The sequence below is a fragment of the Drosophila pseudoobscura genome, chromosome 2 (assembly GCF_009870125.1).
Source record: "Drosophila pseudoobscura strain MV-25-SWS-2005 chromosome 2, UCI_Dpse_MV25, whole genome shotgun sequence".
Classification (NCBI taxonomy): domain Eukaryota; kingdom Metazoa; phylum Arthropoda; class Insecta; order Diptera; family Drosophilidae; genus Drosophila; species Drosophila pseudoobscura.
Genome location: NC_046679.1, coordinates 28,600,974 through 28,617,260, shown reverse-complemented (window position 1 = coordinate 28,617,260; position 16,287 = coordinate 28,600,974). Strand labels below are relative to the sequence as shown.

The following is a 16,287-nucleotide window of genomic DNA, read 5'->3' as shown; positions in this document are numbered from 1 at the left end:
AACAAAAATCGCTTCGCATTTTACTAAGTTTCTGCGTTTGCCCATAAAACATTTCATTTAAAAGGTGCACTCTTGAAAATCATTCCATAAAATATGAGTTTTTTTTTATAACAGCATGTCTATGAACTATTTTCTATTAACGCTCTGGCTCTCTCGCTCATTGTGGCTCATAAGTAGATTTTATACATTCACATATATCGTATATATATATATTTATAAAAATTATTGTACTTCGCTGCTTACAACAAACTATTTTACAATTTTACAAGAACAGAAAATGTGTGTATTTTGCTCACTAGAAATGTGTGTTTGTGTGTGTGTACCACGAGTATATATGCATGTATGCGCTAAGGAAGGAATCCATAATTAATAATCAATATTTAAGATAAACTAATAACAATTATAATAATGCGTAGTTTTAGTTGGTTTTTATAAGCATTTGACTACATCGCACACTTTGGAACATTGCTTGGAGTTGAGTATAAATAATAATGGTAATGGTTGATATAATCAAGAATTAGAGCTAACTAATCAATATGCAGATATAAAGATATGCCATTTTGTGTCTGAGATGACTACTCGTAATTAATGGACTGTTTATGTTTATGTTTTTGCTTGTGGTTTCGGTTTCGGTTTCGGTTTCCTATAAACTCTAGCTGTGAGTGGTTGTTCCTTTTGTTCCCTGGGTTATTGTGAACTACAGTCGAGTTTTTCTTTTTGTTTGGCTATACTAGGTAGAATCGTCAGTGTCTGTCTGTAAACAAACAAAAAAACTCCATCATGAAGGTAGTTTTGTCTTTTGGTGTTTGCTCCATTTCCTCCTACTCCGCTTCCTCCTTCTCCACAATTCATTTAAGTTTGAAACTAGTTGTCATGTATTTGCATTTCCAGTTCGACATCCGAGAGATTTATTTGGCGCATTGAATTGATGAACATATAACGCGATGTGTAGATATATAGCCAGCGGAACCATTTCATTTGTGACTGATGCTCCAGCATGGCACTCCGCACAACCGCAGCCTCTTTCCAACTGAGAATGCACCTGAAAAAACAAAAATGAAAGATTAGATAGTGCACTATATGTAGATATATTACCATTTTTGTCATACCAATGCGTTGACATGAAGCATGTGCATAGCAAGTCGAAGATGGATAAGTATTTTCGCACCAAATTGATCGAGTCCAAGGTATAAAACTTGCAATCTGCATATGGTATACACATAAAAAATGTCGTTATTTATAATACATATGTACATATATATAATGAAGGGCTATAAATAGATGGGCTATACAATTAGCATAGCAATTAACATGCCCCTATTGTTTGAGTGCCCGCGCGCGTGACTCACTCTCTTACCTTTGGGCAATAGGTTGGCCAAACAGAGTGACGCCGCCGCATAGTACACCGCACAGTGATTGGGATGGGAGCTGACGCCATCGCGATCGAACGTGAATATCGCCTGTATGTCGAGACTCTCAACGGTATGGAGTATCAGGCTGGCCACCGCATCCGGGCGCCATTCGACATTGGGATCGTCCGGCAAGTTGGTGGCATTCATCAAGACAATGTTCGACTCGGGAATGCCCAGTTTTATGCAGGCCCGCCACAGTTCCTCGCGCCTCAGCTTGGCCTGTTGCTCGTAGTTGCCTATGTATTGATTTAGATGGATCATAAATCTCTGCACTCTTGCGGATATTGCGCACGCAATCCGCCAAACTATGCTCACCATTGGACAGGCACAATATGTACACCTGGCAGTTGTCGCGTTGCGTCAGCGAGTAGATCAATGGGCCAAAGAACATACACTCGTCATCCGGATGGGCGGTGACCAGTAGGACCCGATCCATTTGCGCTGACTTGGGCAGGTGAACGCTACGCAAACGAAGGCCAGACTGCAGCATCTGCCTGAGACTGCCCGCCTCCCTCTCCCTCTCCCGATCCGCTCCATGTGCGCCAGCTCCAAGACGATTGTTGTTGGTCATCGTTGCCGGGGCGGAGAGCCAGAAGGTGAGCTTGTATAGGCCAAGGCATACTAGCAAGTATACCACACATGCAATCACTACGTGCTCCAGTGCTTCGGCAGACGTGGACTTGATGCGGCAGTAGATGGCTTGCGGGGTGAGCTGCTGCAGCTGCAATTGCCTCCAGGGAGACGATTCGTGGTTAATACTTGAATCGATGTTGCTTCTGATTTCGGCCAAGTACTCGCTTAACCAGTTAAATCTCATTTCTCATTGCGTCTCCCGTGAGGTGCGAAGGTTTTGGCAAAATTATTCACCAAAAATGGACATACAGTGAACCGAACCGAAACCGAGCGACAAACGACAAAAAAGTTAAATAAAACTATTACACTAGGGAGGAGACTGCTTAATTTGCAGTTTAATACTTGAAATTAATTTGGTTTCGTCCCCGTGCGGCGATTATTTTGCTAAACTCTGCATTTTATTTTTCTACGTGTTTTCGCCTGGCGAACAGGGGGCAGCAAGTAGTGATGGCCTGCTCGGCGAGTGCGTGGCATGTGCGTGAGTCACGTATTTTAGAACTATTTATAATGCACTTATCACAGGTTTGTCAGGTGTTGTGTGGATACTTGTGGCTTGAGTTATCAAATTAGCACTTAAATAAAAGTGAAAACTGTTTCCGTTAATTCATTATTCACTCGCAAGTCGCTGCTCGTGAGTCCACATCGTGTCATATCTAGCAGTCAGCTGTTTGGGCAGAGCGACACCATAGGGGTACTCCGGTACTCAGTGTAGATGTACAACCAACAGAGTGGTATGGAAATGTCATTCGACATTGTATTGAAACCTGATCTAGGCGCACATGTATTTACAATTGATTGAGTGTGACATTTTGGGAAAATGTTTACTTCTCCAATTTAGCTTAGCAGAACTTTAGAAAGAAAATTCAAATTTTCTACAGGAGTACCATTACTGCGGCCGTGTTCCCATTTTAAAAATACCACAAAAATACCAAAGGTCCGCTCGGTTACCCCTCTCCTCCTCTCTACGAATGCAGTGGATGGTTTTTTTTTTAATTTTGAATCCAAATTATTTAGTTTCTTCAAGTTAAACGTATGAAGTTTAACAGTTTATTAAGTGAGCTTTAAGCATAATCGTTATACGCCCGCAATGCAATAGCCAAAACAGTAGAACACTTGCCAGAAGAGAACAACAGCAACAACAATAGCGTGCGGCAAATTTTAGGCAAATCATTTCAAGGCGGTCAAAAGCGTGTGGCGGCGTGCGAGAGGTGCATGTAGCACGTTATAATTAGGTTAACAGCAGCAGCATAATAGTGAGAAAGAATTAGAAGGCTATCATGGCGCATCAGGGCATGGATACGGCCTTATTCGAGCGTAGATTGCGCCCAATCTATGGTGAGTACCAGAATGCAATCGAGTGCAAGGTTAATCTATTATAAATAATTAATAAAAACCCCCACTCGTAGATAATCTGGAGGTGGGTAACAACCGCAAGGCCCTGCAGGAATCCGAGAAGCTGCTACGCAAGCATCCCAGTATGCTCTGTGCACGTGCTCTGAAGGGCCTGGCACTGCTCCGCCTGGGACGATACGAAGAGAGCCACGGCTGCCTACAGGCAGTGGCCGAAGATAAACCCACGGACGATTCTACGCTCCAAGTTCTCTCGTTCTGTTACCGCGAAATGGAGCAATGTACGTATAGCATATAGTGTTGTGGATATTGTTGGATTGATGGGCGGATTATCCGTGGACAACAGAACGGAGAATGCTCATTAATTCTGAAACTAGGTCAACATAGATCCAATTCCCATTTGTGTAGGGTGTCAAAATATCCAGACGACTCTCATTTAAATGTTTGCAACATTTTCTGGTCATCCGCCTGTGCTCTCGCAGTTCCAACGTACCACAGAAACGCACACAAAAAGTACTCACAAATCATATTTTTACACATTTCTTGGCACGCGCCCGGCTAATTAAAATCGCCTTCGCTTAGTCTGACGATGGCAACAGAGGAATGTGTGTGCCAACGTTCTGTACATAGCATTTGTGTACCTGTGCGTGGCTAATTATATTCCGTCCTCCTCATTGCAGTGAACAAAATTGTGGAGCTGTACCAGCACGCGGTGAAGAAGAATCCTGGCAACGAGGAGCTGCTGGCCCATCTCTTCATCTCGTATGTGCGCGTCGAGGACTACAAGGCCCAGCAGGCGGTGGCCCTGCAGCTGTACAAGGCCCAGCCGAAGAATGCCTATTACTTTTGGTCGGTGATCAGTGTGGTGTTCCAGGGTATACGCGGCCCCGAATCGGCAGTGCCAGAGAAACGAAAAATCTATCTGGGTCTGGCACAGCGCATGGTCGAGAAGCACATCAGGGAGGGAAAACTGGAGTCGGAGCAGGAGGCCTTTCTCTATCTGCACATCCTAAAGCTGCAGAAGAAGTTCCAGGAGGCCTGGGAATTCCTCACGGGCGAGCTGTGTGCCAAACTCTATCCGGGCGCTCCGGTTAGCATGAAGTTTGAGCTGCTCAAAGTTCTGGGCAACTGGCGGGAGCTGAATGAGCTGCTGCAACAGCTACTGGACGCAGAGTGAGATACCATTGGATACACCCATAATCCTGGAGAGATCTTCAATTAACTGTGGTCTTTTCTAGTCGGGATCGCTGGGACTACTACAAGGAATACATCCAAAGCTGTTTCGAGATACTTAAACTTCCAATCACAGAGGGCGCTACCGAAGAGAAGAAGTTCTCTCTATCCGCCTGCCAGGAGTTTCTGCAGGGCATTATTGATTCCTCGGAGCGGAAGAAGCGCGGCCCATATCTGGCCCGCCTGGAGCTCCACCAACGTATGCGTGCCCATCAGCTGCCGGCCGACCAGCTCATCGGTGACTTTGACGAGCTGGTCGTCGAGTACTTCTCCCTGTTTGCCGACAAATCCTGCTGTACCCATGATATTGCCCTGTTTTTGCCATCGGTTAGTATGAAGCAGCGCCAGGCGCTAGCCAACAAATTGCTGCTGGAGAGTGGCGTCAGCTCCACGTCATTGCCGATGAATGTAAGTGATTAATCATGCCCACATCGAATGCCACTAATTCGAATCAACCTCTGCAGAAGGAACAGATGCAGAAGCACATTTGTGCATTGCAAATCTCGAGGATGTGTGGTGCCCACATCGATCTGCCAATTGACCATTTGCTGGCCTTCTATACGGCCCTGAAGCTCCACTATGAGCACGGAAGGAGCACGTTTGGCAACAAGCTGCTTTCCACCGAGATGGGACCATCGGATCCGTACGCTCTGCTGGCGGCGAATGTGATGTACGACATCAGTTTACGGGAGAACAAGTCGGATTACCTGTTCGAGGCACTTTGCCTGCTGCAGTATGTGCTGCGGAACAGCACCAGCAATTTCCACGTCAAGCTGTTGAGCCTGAAGATCTATCACATGTTCGGCTGCCTGTTGGGGGCCCAGGAGATGTACGAGTATTTGGACATTAAGCAGATTCAGCTTGATTCGATGGGCTATGTGCATTGCCAGCTGCTGCCGTTGTGCGGACGCTTCTCTGGCGCTAGGAATAGCTATGATACAACAATGAAGTTCTTCACAAACAGCTACAAGGAGCGATTAGAGTACATCGCATTGACCTATCGCTTCTGCACGTTCTCCAAGATGGAAGAGTTCTTGAACTTCAAGGAGCGGCTAACAAACAGTTTGCAGTATGTGACCTGTTCGTTGGAGGCTCAGATCTGCGATCTGGTTAGCTGTTATGCCAATGTCCATCAGAATCTGTCCACCTATACGGTGATGAGCATTGAACCGGCCGAGGATCGCATTGCCTGGCATGAGTTGAGCGACAATCGGGATCTGGATGCCATCATTCGCTGGGATCCCCTGCATCAGGTCGATGCGGATGCCGAGCGCAAGGATTCCTTTGACCAGGAGATTGAAGTGCTGCAGCTTCGCTCGCTGATGCTCCGTTTGTATGCCACATTTATCGACTTGTATCATCCGCCGCCCATCACTAAGCCATCCCTGAGCGATGGTTCAAAGGAAGAAACACCCGCGCCGGCTGTGGAAAGTGCAACCTCGACCCTGGAGCTGTTGCGTGATTCCTGGACGGGACTGTATCAGCGTTTGAGGCTGATGAACTACAAACCGTTGCCGCAACAATTTCTAGTCAATTTGCTGCCCACGCGGCTGCATTTGCTGCTGGAACTGCCGTACGAGCGTTTCTTTGACGACCTGGCTCAACTGGTGCTCGACCTGCACAGCGGGGCGGCATCATTGGCGGCGCATTGCAAGAAGGTGGGCGACAATGTGATTGCCGTGATGGAGCTGTGTGTCCGGACAATCGAAGAGAGCAACGAATGGAATAACAAGGATGGTCTGTGGAAGCGACGGTATCAGCAGCAGAAAGTTGCTGCCAGCCTGGAGGTGAGTTCTCTTTACTACAAATCTAAATCGAATTGTGATGAGAAATTTCTTTGTCCCCCCTTAAGATGCTCTCACTCTATGCCTTCCTGCTGTCCGTGCTTAACGACAAGCTGCAGGTCAGCTCAAAGACCAAGGTCAAGAAGAAGCAGGGGGATAACAAAACTCAGGACACACCGCAGCCCGTCAGCGAGAAGGAGCGCAGTCAGATGGTACAGGAGCTGATGCGTCAGCTTAAACATAAACTAGAGGCCTGTGATGCAGCCATACGTAAGTGATTCAAACGTAGATTATGCTCTCAAATTGAACTAATTCCACATTCACAATCGACATTTAGGGACCTGGAAAGCGCCGGTTCTGCCACGTGATCTTAGCTCCTTCATGGCGGACATGTCGCTGAAGCCCGAGGTGGAAGCAACACTAATTGGCGATGTTTCGGCCACATTCAAGGACTCGCACGAGCTAATGGTCACCGAGCTGCGGAACCTGCTGAAGGACAAAATCCGCATGGTGGCCAAATAGATGGTGGCCCTTTGCTGTGCAAAGGCCAAACCATCCAGCCGAAGGGTCGTTTTTTCCCCCACAATCAGGATCAAAGTTCATAGTTTGTTATTTAATTTTGTTAAAATATAAAAAACCACCCCATTCTACTTCAAGTTTATCTCGAAAACAAAAGTTAAGTGTCGGCACTTTTCCCCGTAATCAATTTTCGGCATTTCTCTCGTACAACAGTCTAAAAGTTGTACAACATTTGTAAGACATTAAAAATCCCAATGTGTACCGCTTGCGTGTAAGTTAAATAAAAGAAAAGAAATTGTAAAAATTTAAACAAATTTCGAAGTTCTTAAATCTTTACTGTAGACTGTAGAAAGAGTTCCTCAAGAACAGATTATTTTTAATATTGCTTTTGCTTAACCAACCGCCGTGCTATTCCCTGCTTTGAGCGTGTTCAAATAGTCGGCGGTTCGTGGATCATTTTGATGCTGTTGCGTTTGCAGATGAGCAACCAGATTGTGATTCCTTGCAAAGCTCTTGCCACAGAGTCGACAGCTATGCAGAGAGAGCGAATAAAAGTAAGACAATGGTTCAATGGCACACGACTTTGGCCTTTGGTATCTTCACTTACATGTGCGGCTTTTCGCCTGTGTGCGTTTTGTAGTGAACCTTCAGGACGCTGGCGTAGGTGAAGGTCTTGCCGCAAGTCTCACAGGCATAGGGACGCTCATTGCGATGGGTTCTAAAGGAGAGCGGGCAGATCTTAGCGAGTATTTGGAATAAAGGTTTCAGATTAACAAACCGTTCGTGCTTGACTAGGGAAGTGCGATCCGCAAAACTTCGCTGGCAATAATGACAGCTGTATGGCCGTGCGCCTGTGTGCTTGCGTATGTGGCGCATCAGTTGGTAGTTGACGTGGAAGGACATGCGACAGATTCTAATAGGATAGAGCCAGTTCGTCAGCTGTTTATATGGTAGCTCGATGCACTTACTCGCACTCGTAGGGGCGCTCGTTGCGATGTCGTCGCATGTGGGTGTCCAGTGTGCTCTTGCGGGGATAGCTATTGCCACACATATCACAGACGTAGACTTTGCCAGTACTGTTTGTGTTGGCTTGGACTGGCTGTGGGGCCGGAACAGTCTCAACGCTTAGGACAATGGCCGTTTCCTCGACTTCATCCGGGGGTTGTTCCTCCTCGATTAGATCATCCGTGGACCACATTCCCTCCTCCAGCACCTCAACTTCTAATTGTTCGTACTGTTCCGCCTCTGCAGGATGTTGGGGCGATGGTGGTATAGCCTCGGGCTCCATCACCACACCTTTGCAGACATAATCTCGTAGGAAATCGTTCGAACGTTGACAAATCTGTCGGAATTTGTGGGCTAAGGTGAGAAAAGCTCTGCACTTGAGGCAAATTCTGGTGGGCAAATCATCAGTCCGTTTTATCTGAATATATTGGATGTTATAATTGGTTCAGCTTACAATAAAAACGGAAGGGATTTTCCATACTTGTATTCCACTGAAACTTTCGATTTTCTCGCAGAGTGAAATGCCGCCATGGTCCTTTTCCTGGTCTCGCTCATATATGGACACCATTAGTTCGTCACCATCCTGCAGGCATGTCCGGCAGACAGACACCATGTCTAGCACAAGCTCCATGTTCTAATGATTATCTCAAAAAAGTAATATAACCACTAAAAAATCCGCTCCGCCAAAACAAAACCAAAATAAATGCTGCTTCTGCTTTGTTTACCCATTCGCCACGAAACGTAGCAACTACTTGTGCCATTCGCCTCCACTATAATTGTTATGATCGCCGGGAGTTAATATTTTTGTACTGTTATCAGGATAATTTAGGGATATATATAAGGATAATGGATAGATTACAGTCGCTTTGCCGCATTTGCATTGTGAACCCCGAGGATGATTCGCTCATTGCCACAGGCGAAGACTTTGACGACCTAATCAAATGCTGCACGGGGATTCAGGTAAGCAAAGAACTCAATTAGGTGTGTGAAATTGCTCTAACATATTCGTTTTAGTTGAGTGTAAGGCCCAATGGGCCAAGAAAAATATGCATTAGCTGCGAATTACTGATCCGATCGGCTCGCCAGCTGCGCTCCCTCTGCCAGGAGTCCGACGAAAAGCTGAAGAAGTACGAAAGCGATTTGGAGCTGCTGGAAGCTAAAAGAAATGTGGCCAATGAGGATGACATCTCCATTGATAGCGACATGGAGATGGTGCACGAGTATCTAGACTCGTATGTGGTGTCCCAGGGATCACCTGAAAGCACCACCGAAAGTCATTTTAGTGAAGAAATTAGCATTAAACGAGCTTCACCTGCTCCAGTGGAACAAAAACCGCCTTGTGCTGTTGCTTCAGTAAAACAGAAACCTCAGTCAACATCTACGCTGGCCCTCAGTCCCGACTCAATTCCAGCAACCGAATTAAAGCCCAGCAAAGCTCCACGATTTGCCTGCCATGTTTGCCCAAATGTCTACCTGGAGAAGTCCAAGCTGACGGTTCACTTGCTGGCCCACAACGATTTCAAGCGCCACGAGTGCGAGTAAGCCCATCCTTGATAATCCTTGGAGATGAATCTCTAATGACATGATTTCCTACAGGATCTGCCAGAAAGGCTTCCATCAGACAACGTCGCTAAAGCGTCACATGAACACGCACACGGGCCAACGACCTTATAAATGTTTCTTTTGTGATTCCAGATTTGCCGATCCCTCCACACGGATTAAGCACGAGCGGTAACTAAAGTTTATTACAATCTTAATATTAACCCGAGTGCCCGTCTGTCTGTCTTACAGGATTCACACTAATGAAAAGCCATACAAGTGCAAATTTTGTGGCAAAGTATTCGCGTACTCCAATGTGCTCAGGGGGCACCTCAAAACGCACACGGGCGAGCGGCCCTATAAATGCCAGCACTGCAAGCAGTCGTTCTCCCAAATGCACCACAAGAATGCTCACGAAAAGTCGCACAGAATGAAGGACACGGAAGACACCATCACAGTGATTGCAGTGGAGGAGGAGTAAATAGACATCGTGTGCGTAGTTCAGGGCAGCTTTATAGTACAACAAAAAGATACAAACTTGGTAGATTATTTGATAGGTGAGCAAGATATAGTACCTACACATCTAAGAATATTTACACTTGTTTTATACAGAAGATGAATTACACAATTCCTTCCTTTTGCACTTTTCGGATAGTAAAATTATACTAGTTGACTCCTAAGTACTATCAACTAAGGAAATACAAGTTACAGGCCTGGTTAAATCTTTATGTTACTACAAAAAAACTGCACATCAGTTGCACACTAAAATTAATTTAATAAAACTATATGTAAAGTAATTTAAAAACGCAGGCATTTTTCATACTCCAACGACAAAGGCATATTTGGTCGCTGTAAAACTATGACTAACTGAGAAACTCGGGAACTTCATCTTTAATGCCATGTGATTCTGCAGTATTTTCCGTATCCGTTTCTAAAGACTTCCAGGGGCCGCGCTTCTCGTGCGTCACCCGATGGAGGCGCATTTTGTAGGCCTTGACAAAGCCCTTGCCACACAGATCGCAGCTGCAAAAAGAGAAAAACAAGTATAAGAGGCTCATCCCAGGCATATGTATGTTTTTGGCTTGCTTACACATGCGGTTTCTCGCCTGTGTGGATCATCTTGTGAAACTTTAAATTATCCGAATAAGTGAAAGTTCTAGCACAGACATCGCACTCATAGGGACGCTCCTTTGTGTGAATTCTGCAAATCCGATATATATATTTAATTGTACAAGTTCTGTATGCTCTGATTTATTACCTGTGATGTTTGGTCTTGGTGGAGCGATCTGCAAAGGCAGCTGGACAGTAGTTGCACTTGTACGGCCGATTCCCTGTATGCGTGTTCATGTGCCTCACCAACTGTTGATTCTGTACAAAGCCACGTCCACAGATTCTGCAAGCATACAAGAGATAGTATTACAGCGATTCATTGGCTTACGCAGCAGCAGGGAAAACATACTCGCATTCGTGCGGCTTGACGCCACTGTGGAACTTCATGTGCTCGGTGAGACGGGCCTGGGTCGGATAAATATTACCGCATACATCGCATATGTACGTGCTGAGCTTGTCCCGCGGCTTGCGTCCCAGCTTCTTCTCGAAGTGAGCCCCGTCCAAGGCAATTAATCCGAGTTTGCCTGAACGTTTAGCCCGCGACGCTCGCGATCGATTCAATGTCTTCGGTTTATCGTCGACCATGTCGCTGTGGGCGTCCGAGCTGAGTATATCGTCGGCCATATCATCGTCCGGCGGTTCGACTGGGTAGACGTTGCGAGAGCGTGCTCTGGGGGATTTTCCTGCTGGGTCGTCTGTACTGTGCACGGGTGTGGATTCGTTTTCGTTGGTCAACAGTTCATATTCCTCGTATTCGGTATACGTTTCGGGATCCTCGATCACAGTTTGCGCGTCTTCGTAGACCACGCCGGTCTCCGTGTCGTCCTCCCCAGTGACATCGTATACAATTGCATCAAGCCCCTCGCCCTCTCCTCCGACGTCATCTTCGTGCGGCGTAACTATAAAGCTGACAGTCTCTTCCTGTGGCTCCTCCTCATCCTCTACCTTGACGTTAGACATGTCTAGTTGATCTGTGTGTTCCTCCAATATCTTGACGATATTTTCTGTAGCAAAGTCCTCGACACTAGAGACACTCTCTTCGCCGCCGCGCCTGGCCAGCATGTCCGAGATGTGCTGGTGCGATCTTTGGCAGGTCTGGCGGAACTTGAAGGCCAAGCGCAGGCAGCGCACACATTTACTGCACATCTTGTCCGGGAAGTTGTCATCGGCACTGACCTATGTTATATATATTGTGGCAACAATTTTGGAATTTACGGATCACTGGATCTACTTACTGGAATCCCTGCGCAGATGTGGAGCATCTGGTCCAGACGTGTGTTGGCATTTTGGCTGAATATATCCTGGAGCATGTCCTCGCTGTCGGCATGATTATTCAGGCACACGCGACAAACAATCCACCCTTCATTTGAGTCCATTTTCATTTTTTTGGGAACAGAGCATAACCGAATCAAAGAGTTTTTGTAGTTGTCAAAATTTCAACAGCTGAAGTTAAAGCATCTTTGGCCATTCACAGCTGCACTTCACTGCCATTCACATTCCCCGCCGCCATCATTCGCATTGGAGCGTAAGCAATTTAATCAATCTATTAAATTTAATGTTTAAAGCTATATTTAAGAACAAAAGGTATAGAAACCTCGGTACTACAGGTTTTTTTAAATTAATCATTTATTCCAATGGATGAATATGGTTTCCAATCCTTGACGGAGCCCGATTAACCCATTGTAGACCAAGAGGGTATTTTAATTTTCCACCGAATATAATGAAAATTGAATCATTTTAGCACAGTTCAGGTGAAAGATATCGTTCTTTCTTTAAGTTTAGAGGAAAGATAGCATGAATCTGCAATATGAATTTACAATTAGTAATATTTTCCGCCATTTACCTAAAATGGATTAAATGTTTTAATATAGGGGGGTTTAGTGGGCAAAGTTCGATTTCTTATCGATATACGTCCGCGGTTACACTGGTTGCAATCTTTTCTTGGCGTCGTATTTTTTTAACTTGTGTATTGATTTTGAAATAATTCGACAAAATGCGAGACTCAGAGCCAACAGATGTTGCACCGCGACAAAACTGGATAGTGTGCCGTTTGTGTCTGACGCAGCCCAAGGAGGCCATGTCCAGCATTTTCAGCGATGATGCGACGAAGGATGTGACAAACATGATCAAAACTTGTGGCGGTGTCCCAGTAAGTTTATATAAATTTCTTTCCATTCTAGAGATCAATAGACAGCATTCAATTTGCAGATCAAGAAGTTCGATCACTTCCCGGACAAAATATGCACCAGGTGCCTGAAGGTTCTGCACATTTCGTTCAGGTTTCGTCAGACATGCCAGCAGGCGTACAAACACCTCCAAAAGTTCGTAGGCCCCATCGAAGTGGAGCAGAAGGCCGACGACGATTTTTCAAATGCGGCGCAAGAAGCTCCAGTGGCTGAAGAGGAGGATGAGGAGCTGGTCGATGGCCACTATGAGCAAATCGAAGAAAATATGCCAACCACTCATGAGCTCGCCGAGGCGCAGGCCTTTACCGACGACATGGAGGAGGGCATATTGGTGGAACTCGTAAAGGAGGAGGGTGTCCGTGTGAAGAGAGAGCAGGTGGAGGAAGATGTCATCATTGAGGAGCTATACGATGTCTACGATCCCTACGACGGGGAGGGTGACATTGTAGCAGATGGGATCTACGAACAGGAACGGGAGCAAGAGATGGTCGAGCACTCGTTGTCTGGTCTCTCGGCGGACATTGAGTATCTGGAGCACGTCGAACAGGAGCAGGAACAAGAGCCGGATCAGGATCAACTGACAGAGAGCGCCAACGAGGACGAGATGGAAAGTACAAACTCAGCCGAAGAGGAATTTCTACCAGCCAAACCACTCCGTGGTCTAGCACCCAAACGACGCATGAACACTCGCGCCAAGGCAGCAACAGCAACGGTCACATCAGGAGCCGCCTCCAGGGGTGGCGTTCGAAGCAGTCCGTTGAAGATAAAACGTGGCAACAACGACACAACCACCGATGCTGATGTGACCCTCACAATTGGCGACGACCTGGTGCGGAAACACGGCATCAAAACAAAGGGTGGACACAAAATCCTTGTCGGCGACAAGAAGGAGTTCAAGTACATCTGCGACATGTGCGGAAATATGTATCCATCCCAGAGCCGCCTCACCGAGCACATTAAAATCCATTCGGGTGTAAAGCCGCACGAGTGCGAGTAAGTATCTTTTATGGACACTTTTGGACTCAAATTGAGTTTTGTTTTATTTTTCTTGGCAGAATTTGCAAGCATTGCTTTGCCCAGGCCCAGCAGCTGGCGCGTCACATGAATACGCATACAGGGAATCGGCCGTACAAGTGCAGCTATTGTCCGGCCGCCTTTGCAGATCTCTCCACGCGCAACAAGCATCACAGGTAAGTGATGTCCAAGTCGCAATCTTACAATTGTAATTCATGCTTCGATCTACCATAGAATCCACACAAATGAGCGTCCGTACGAGTGCGATGTGTGCCACAAGACCTTCACTTATACCAATACACTCAAGTTCCACAAGATGATCCATACTGGAGAGAAGCCCCACGTGTAAGTGGCAGCAGCTGACGTCTCCCTACATTCCTTGGCTAATATCTCTACCTCTTTTCTGTCCCTCCGTAGTTGCGAGATTTGCGGCAAGGGCTTCCCGCAGGCATATAAGCTGCGTAACCACCGGGTGGTGCATCAAAAACGGGGCAACACCAGGGAACCTGCCGCTGCCCTGATGCCCTATGATACTGCCAACATTGTTGGCATTGAGATGTAGATATCGGCATCTAATCAAAACTTGCAAGATTAAACATATAAAACTGTAATTACAAATCTAATTATATTAAGAATCTTAAGTTTAGCCTAATTATGCGGAAATAAATTAATTATAGCTGCGCAGATGGTCTTGGCATCGGTTTCATCGGGATAGAGCTGCAGCACGGCGTGCACCTGATGCGGCGGAAAGAGGTTGCTCAGGTGATAGCGCAGCAGACGACGCTGCTCTTCGCGCGGCATTTGCGTGGCAGCGTGCAGCTCCTCGTTGATGCGCGAATCAGAGGCGGACAGGTGCGAGAAATTGTGTGCGGGCAGTGGAAGGGCTAGTCCTTGGTCCGTCACTGGAGCGGACGGAGTGCGCGTCAGATACTGATGATGATGGAAGTTGGAGCTCTGCTGTTGCTGTAGCGACTGCTGCTGCTGCAGGGGAGCACTGTAGGTGGGCACTAGGAGGCGATAGGCGGGCGGCGGTTGTTGGCGTTGCAGCTTCTTGTGGCGATTCGGTTGATTGTCTGTGGCCGTCTCGGAGACCTCCAGTTGGCTGGTAAAGGCCTGGCACAGCTGCTGCTGCTGTGACACTTTCTCAATTGTGTTTGACTTGGTCCGGCCCAGGGGCTCTCGGTTGATCAGGGAATTGATTTTGATATTGTTCCCGATATGGCCACTTGTCAGGGGCTGGCCTCCGTTGGTGTGCAGCGGCGCACTGTGCGAGGCCTGGAGTGGCAGTCGTTGCAGCAATGGACACGGTTGCTGATGCCGGAACTTGCATTTCTGGCCGTAGGTGCATTTCTTGCCGTAGGGACACAGCTGCTGGGCATCGGCCATTTTCTGCTGCGTCTGCGAGTACAGAAACTGATCCAGGGTGGGACCAGAACGCCCTAGGGGATCGTCGGGCGGCATGAATATGTCATTCACAAACGAATACATGAGTAAGCGTTCCTGTACCACTTTTCTGTACTCATTGCTCTCCAAAATTAAGTCTCTATAGTTATCGTTGGACACCACAATGCCGTCTGTCTCCACCGCCAGCTTGAGGATGAACCGATCGTCGTAGCAGGAGACGCGCTTCCCATCCAGATGCCTGGATGGTGTGAACACCAATACCCGCTCATGCTCCAGTTCATAGAGCAGCTCCTGATCGCTGATATTGTTGTTGGACATTTCCTTGCGCCAATTGGGCACAAAGGCGGTGATGTCGCGATGGCCTCGCTGCCGGAACCAGTCCACACAGATGCGTATGCCGCGGCAGGAGAAGATTAGGTTGTTGCCATGCGATAGGGCCACATTGCTGCCATCGATCACAATGTGTCGCAGCGATCCCACGCCGCCAGTGGATAGGGCAGTTGAACTGGTTATGTGGTGGTTGCTGTTCGTTAGACTATTGCTGTTTGTGGCAGGTCGGGGGGCGTCCGCCGTCAGTTTGATAAGCTCAGCCAGCAACTCATTCTGTTTAGCCTCTGATCCCAGGCGAGTTAGAGCCGAGTGTATCGACTGATCACTGTACCCCAACTTCTTGGCAAACTCCAAATTCTGTCGCTCTGTGGTACTCAAGTCGTCATCGTCGCTACTTTCTTGTTGCTGCTGTTGTGGCTGCGGTGAAGACAGGGGCTGAAGCAGCGACGATTGTTGTTGCTGCTGCTGCTGCTGTGGCTCAGGTTTTTGCTGTTCCTGCACTTCACAATTCATTTTGATGCGCATTTAGTTGATCAGCTAATGGATCCCCTGTAACTCCTTCCCTCACAAGTCTGAAAGCCCCAATTTAACGTGTTTTTTAGCTATTTTTGCAACAAGTTCCGTCTATTTACATTTATTTACAGCAGTGTGACCGCGGATTTAACGATAAAATATACCGTCCGACCATCCGAAAAATACCGAAATATACCGTCTCATTTTCAAAATATACGGTTAGAGAAAATGAGCTTTACCAAATTAGCCCCCTCA

At 46.9% G+C, this 16,287-nt stretch overlaps 7 protein-coding genes across 10 annotated transcripts; 3 read left to right on the top strand and 4 right to left on the bottom strand.

Moving 5' to 3' along the window:
* Positions 1 to 158: 158 nt before the first annotated feature.
* PIG-L (phosphatidylinositol glycan anchor biosynthesis class L) lies at positions 159 to 2,709 on the bottom strand. Its single transcript, XM_001359836.4, has 4 exons — positions 1,728 to 2,709; positions 1,358 to 1,648; positions 1,110 to 1,203; positions 159 to 1,042 (listed from the first exon to the last, which is right to left on the bottom strand). The coding sequence occupies exons 1-4, from the start codon at positions 2,227 to 2,229 to the stop codon at positions 865 to 867; spliced, it is 1,065 nt and encodes a 354-aa protein (XP_001359873.2). The 5' UTR covers positions 2,230 to 2,709; the 3' UTR covers positions 159 to 864.
* A 148-nt stretch (positions 2,710 to 2,857) lies between these two features.
* On the top strand, positions 2,858 to 7,062 carry psidin (phagocyte signaling impaired). Of its 3 annotated transcripts, XM_001359835.4 has the most exons (7): positions 2,858 to 3,380; positions 3,452 to 3,676; positions 4,076 to 4,568; positions 4,634 to 5,036; positions 5,093 to 6,415; positions 6,481 to 6,682; positions 6,750 to 7,062. In XM_001359835.4, the coding sequence occupies exons 1-7, from the start codon at positions 3,323 to 3,325 to the stop codon at positions 6,932 to 6,934; spliced, it is 2,889 nt and encodes a 962-aa protein (XP_001359872.2). In that variant the 5' UTR covers positions 2,858 to 3,322; the 3' UTR covers positions 6,935 to 7,062. The 3 variants fall into 3 exon arrangements, with proteins under 3 accessions (XP_001359872.2, XP_033240995.1, XP_033240998.1); XM_033385104.1 differs by lacking the exons at positions 2,858 to 3,380; positions 3,452 to 3,676 and adding an exon at positions 3,821 to 3,908; XM_033385107.1 differs by lacking the exons at positions 2,858 to 3,380; positions 3,452 to 3,676 and adding an exon at positions 3,970 to 4,000.
* Positions 7,063 to 7,231: 169 nt separating this feature from the next.
* On the bottom strand, positions 7,232 to 8,660 carry LOC4803071 (transcription factor Ouib). Its single transcript, XM_001359834.4, has 5 exons — positions 8,418 to 8,660; positions 7,900 to 8,354; positions 7,710 to 7,844; positions 7,539 to 7,649; positions 7,232 to 7,462 (listed from the first exon to the last, which is right to left on the bottom strand). The coding sequence occupies exons 1-5, from the start codon at positions 8,565 to 8,567 to the stop codon at positions 7,324 to 7,326; spliced, it is 990 nt and encodes a 329-aa protein (XP_001359871.3). The 5' UTR covers positions 8,568 to 8,660; the 3' UTR covers positions 7,232 to 7,323.
* Positions 8,661 to 8,679: 19 nt separating this feature from the next.
* LOC4803069 (zinc finger protein 358) lies at positions 8,680 to 10,280 on the top strand. 2 transcript variants are annotated; one of them, XR_001451964.2, is made up of 5 exons: positions 8,680 to 8,896; positions 8,951 to 9,474; positions 9,533 to 9,667; positions 9,728 to 10,032; positions 10,088 to 10,280. XR_001451964.2 is itself a non-coding variant. In XM_001359832.4 (4 exons), exons 1-4 carry the CDS (start codon positions 8,783 to 8,785, stop codon positions 9,954 to 9,956), a joined length of 1,002 nt encoding a protein of 333 aa, XP_001359869.3. In that variant the 5' UTR covers positions 8,680 to 8,782; the 3' UTR covers positions 9,957 to 10,280. The 2 variants fall into 2 exon arrangements, 1 of the variants encoding a protein (XP_001359869.3); XM_001359832.4 differs by having other exon boundaries at positions 9,728 to 10,280.
* On the bottom strand, positions 9,969 to 12,101 carry trem (trade embargo). The gene is made up of 5 exons (XM_001359833.4): positions 11,821 to 12,101; positions 10,935 to 11,761; positions 10,734 to 10,868; positions 10,566 to 10,676; positions 9,969 to 10,498 (listed from the first exon to the last, which is right to left on the bottom strand). Exons 1-5 carry the CDS (start codon positions 11,965 to 11,967, stop codon positions 10,339 to 10,341), a joined length of 1,380 nt encoding a protein of 459 aa, XP_001359870.4. The 5' UTR covers positions 11,968 to 12,101; the 3' UTR covers positions 9,969 to 10,338.
* A 371-nt stretch (positions 12,102 to 12,472) lies between these two features.
* On the top strand, positions 12,473 to 14,461 carry idc (identity crisis). The gene is made up of 5 exons (XM_001359831.4): positions 12,473 to 12,734; positions 12,794 to 13,764; positions 13,827 to 13,961; positions 14,020 to 14,130; positions 14,203 to 14,461. Exons 1-5 carry the CDS (start codon positions 12,579 to 12,581, stop codon positions 14,345 to 14,347), a joined length of 1,518 nt encoding a protein of 505 aa, XP_001359868.3. The 5' UTR covers positions 12,473 to 12,578; the 3' UTR covers positions 14,348 to 14,461.
* On the bottom strand, positions 14,377 to 16,202 carry Regnase-1 (Regnase 1). Its single transcript, XM_001359830.5, has one exon. The coding sequence runs from the start codon at positions 16,042 to 16,044 to the stop codon at positions 14,434 to 14,436; it is 1,611 nt and encodes a 536-aa protein (XP_001359867.4). The 5' UTR covers positions 16,045 to 16,202; the 3' UTR covers positions 14,377 to 14,433.
* Between the last annotated feature and the right edge of the window lie 85 nt (positions 16,203 to 16,287).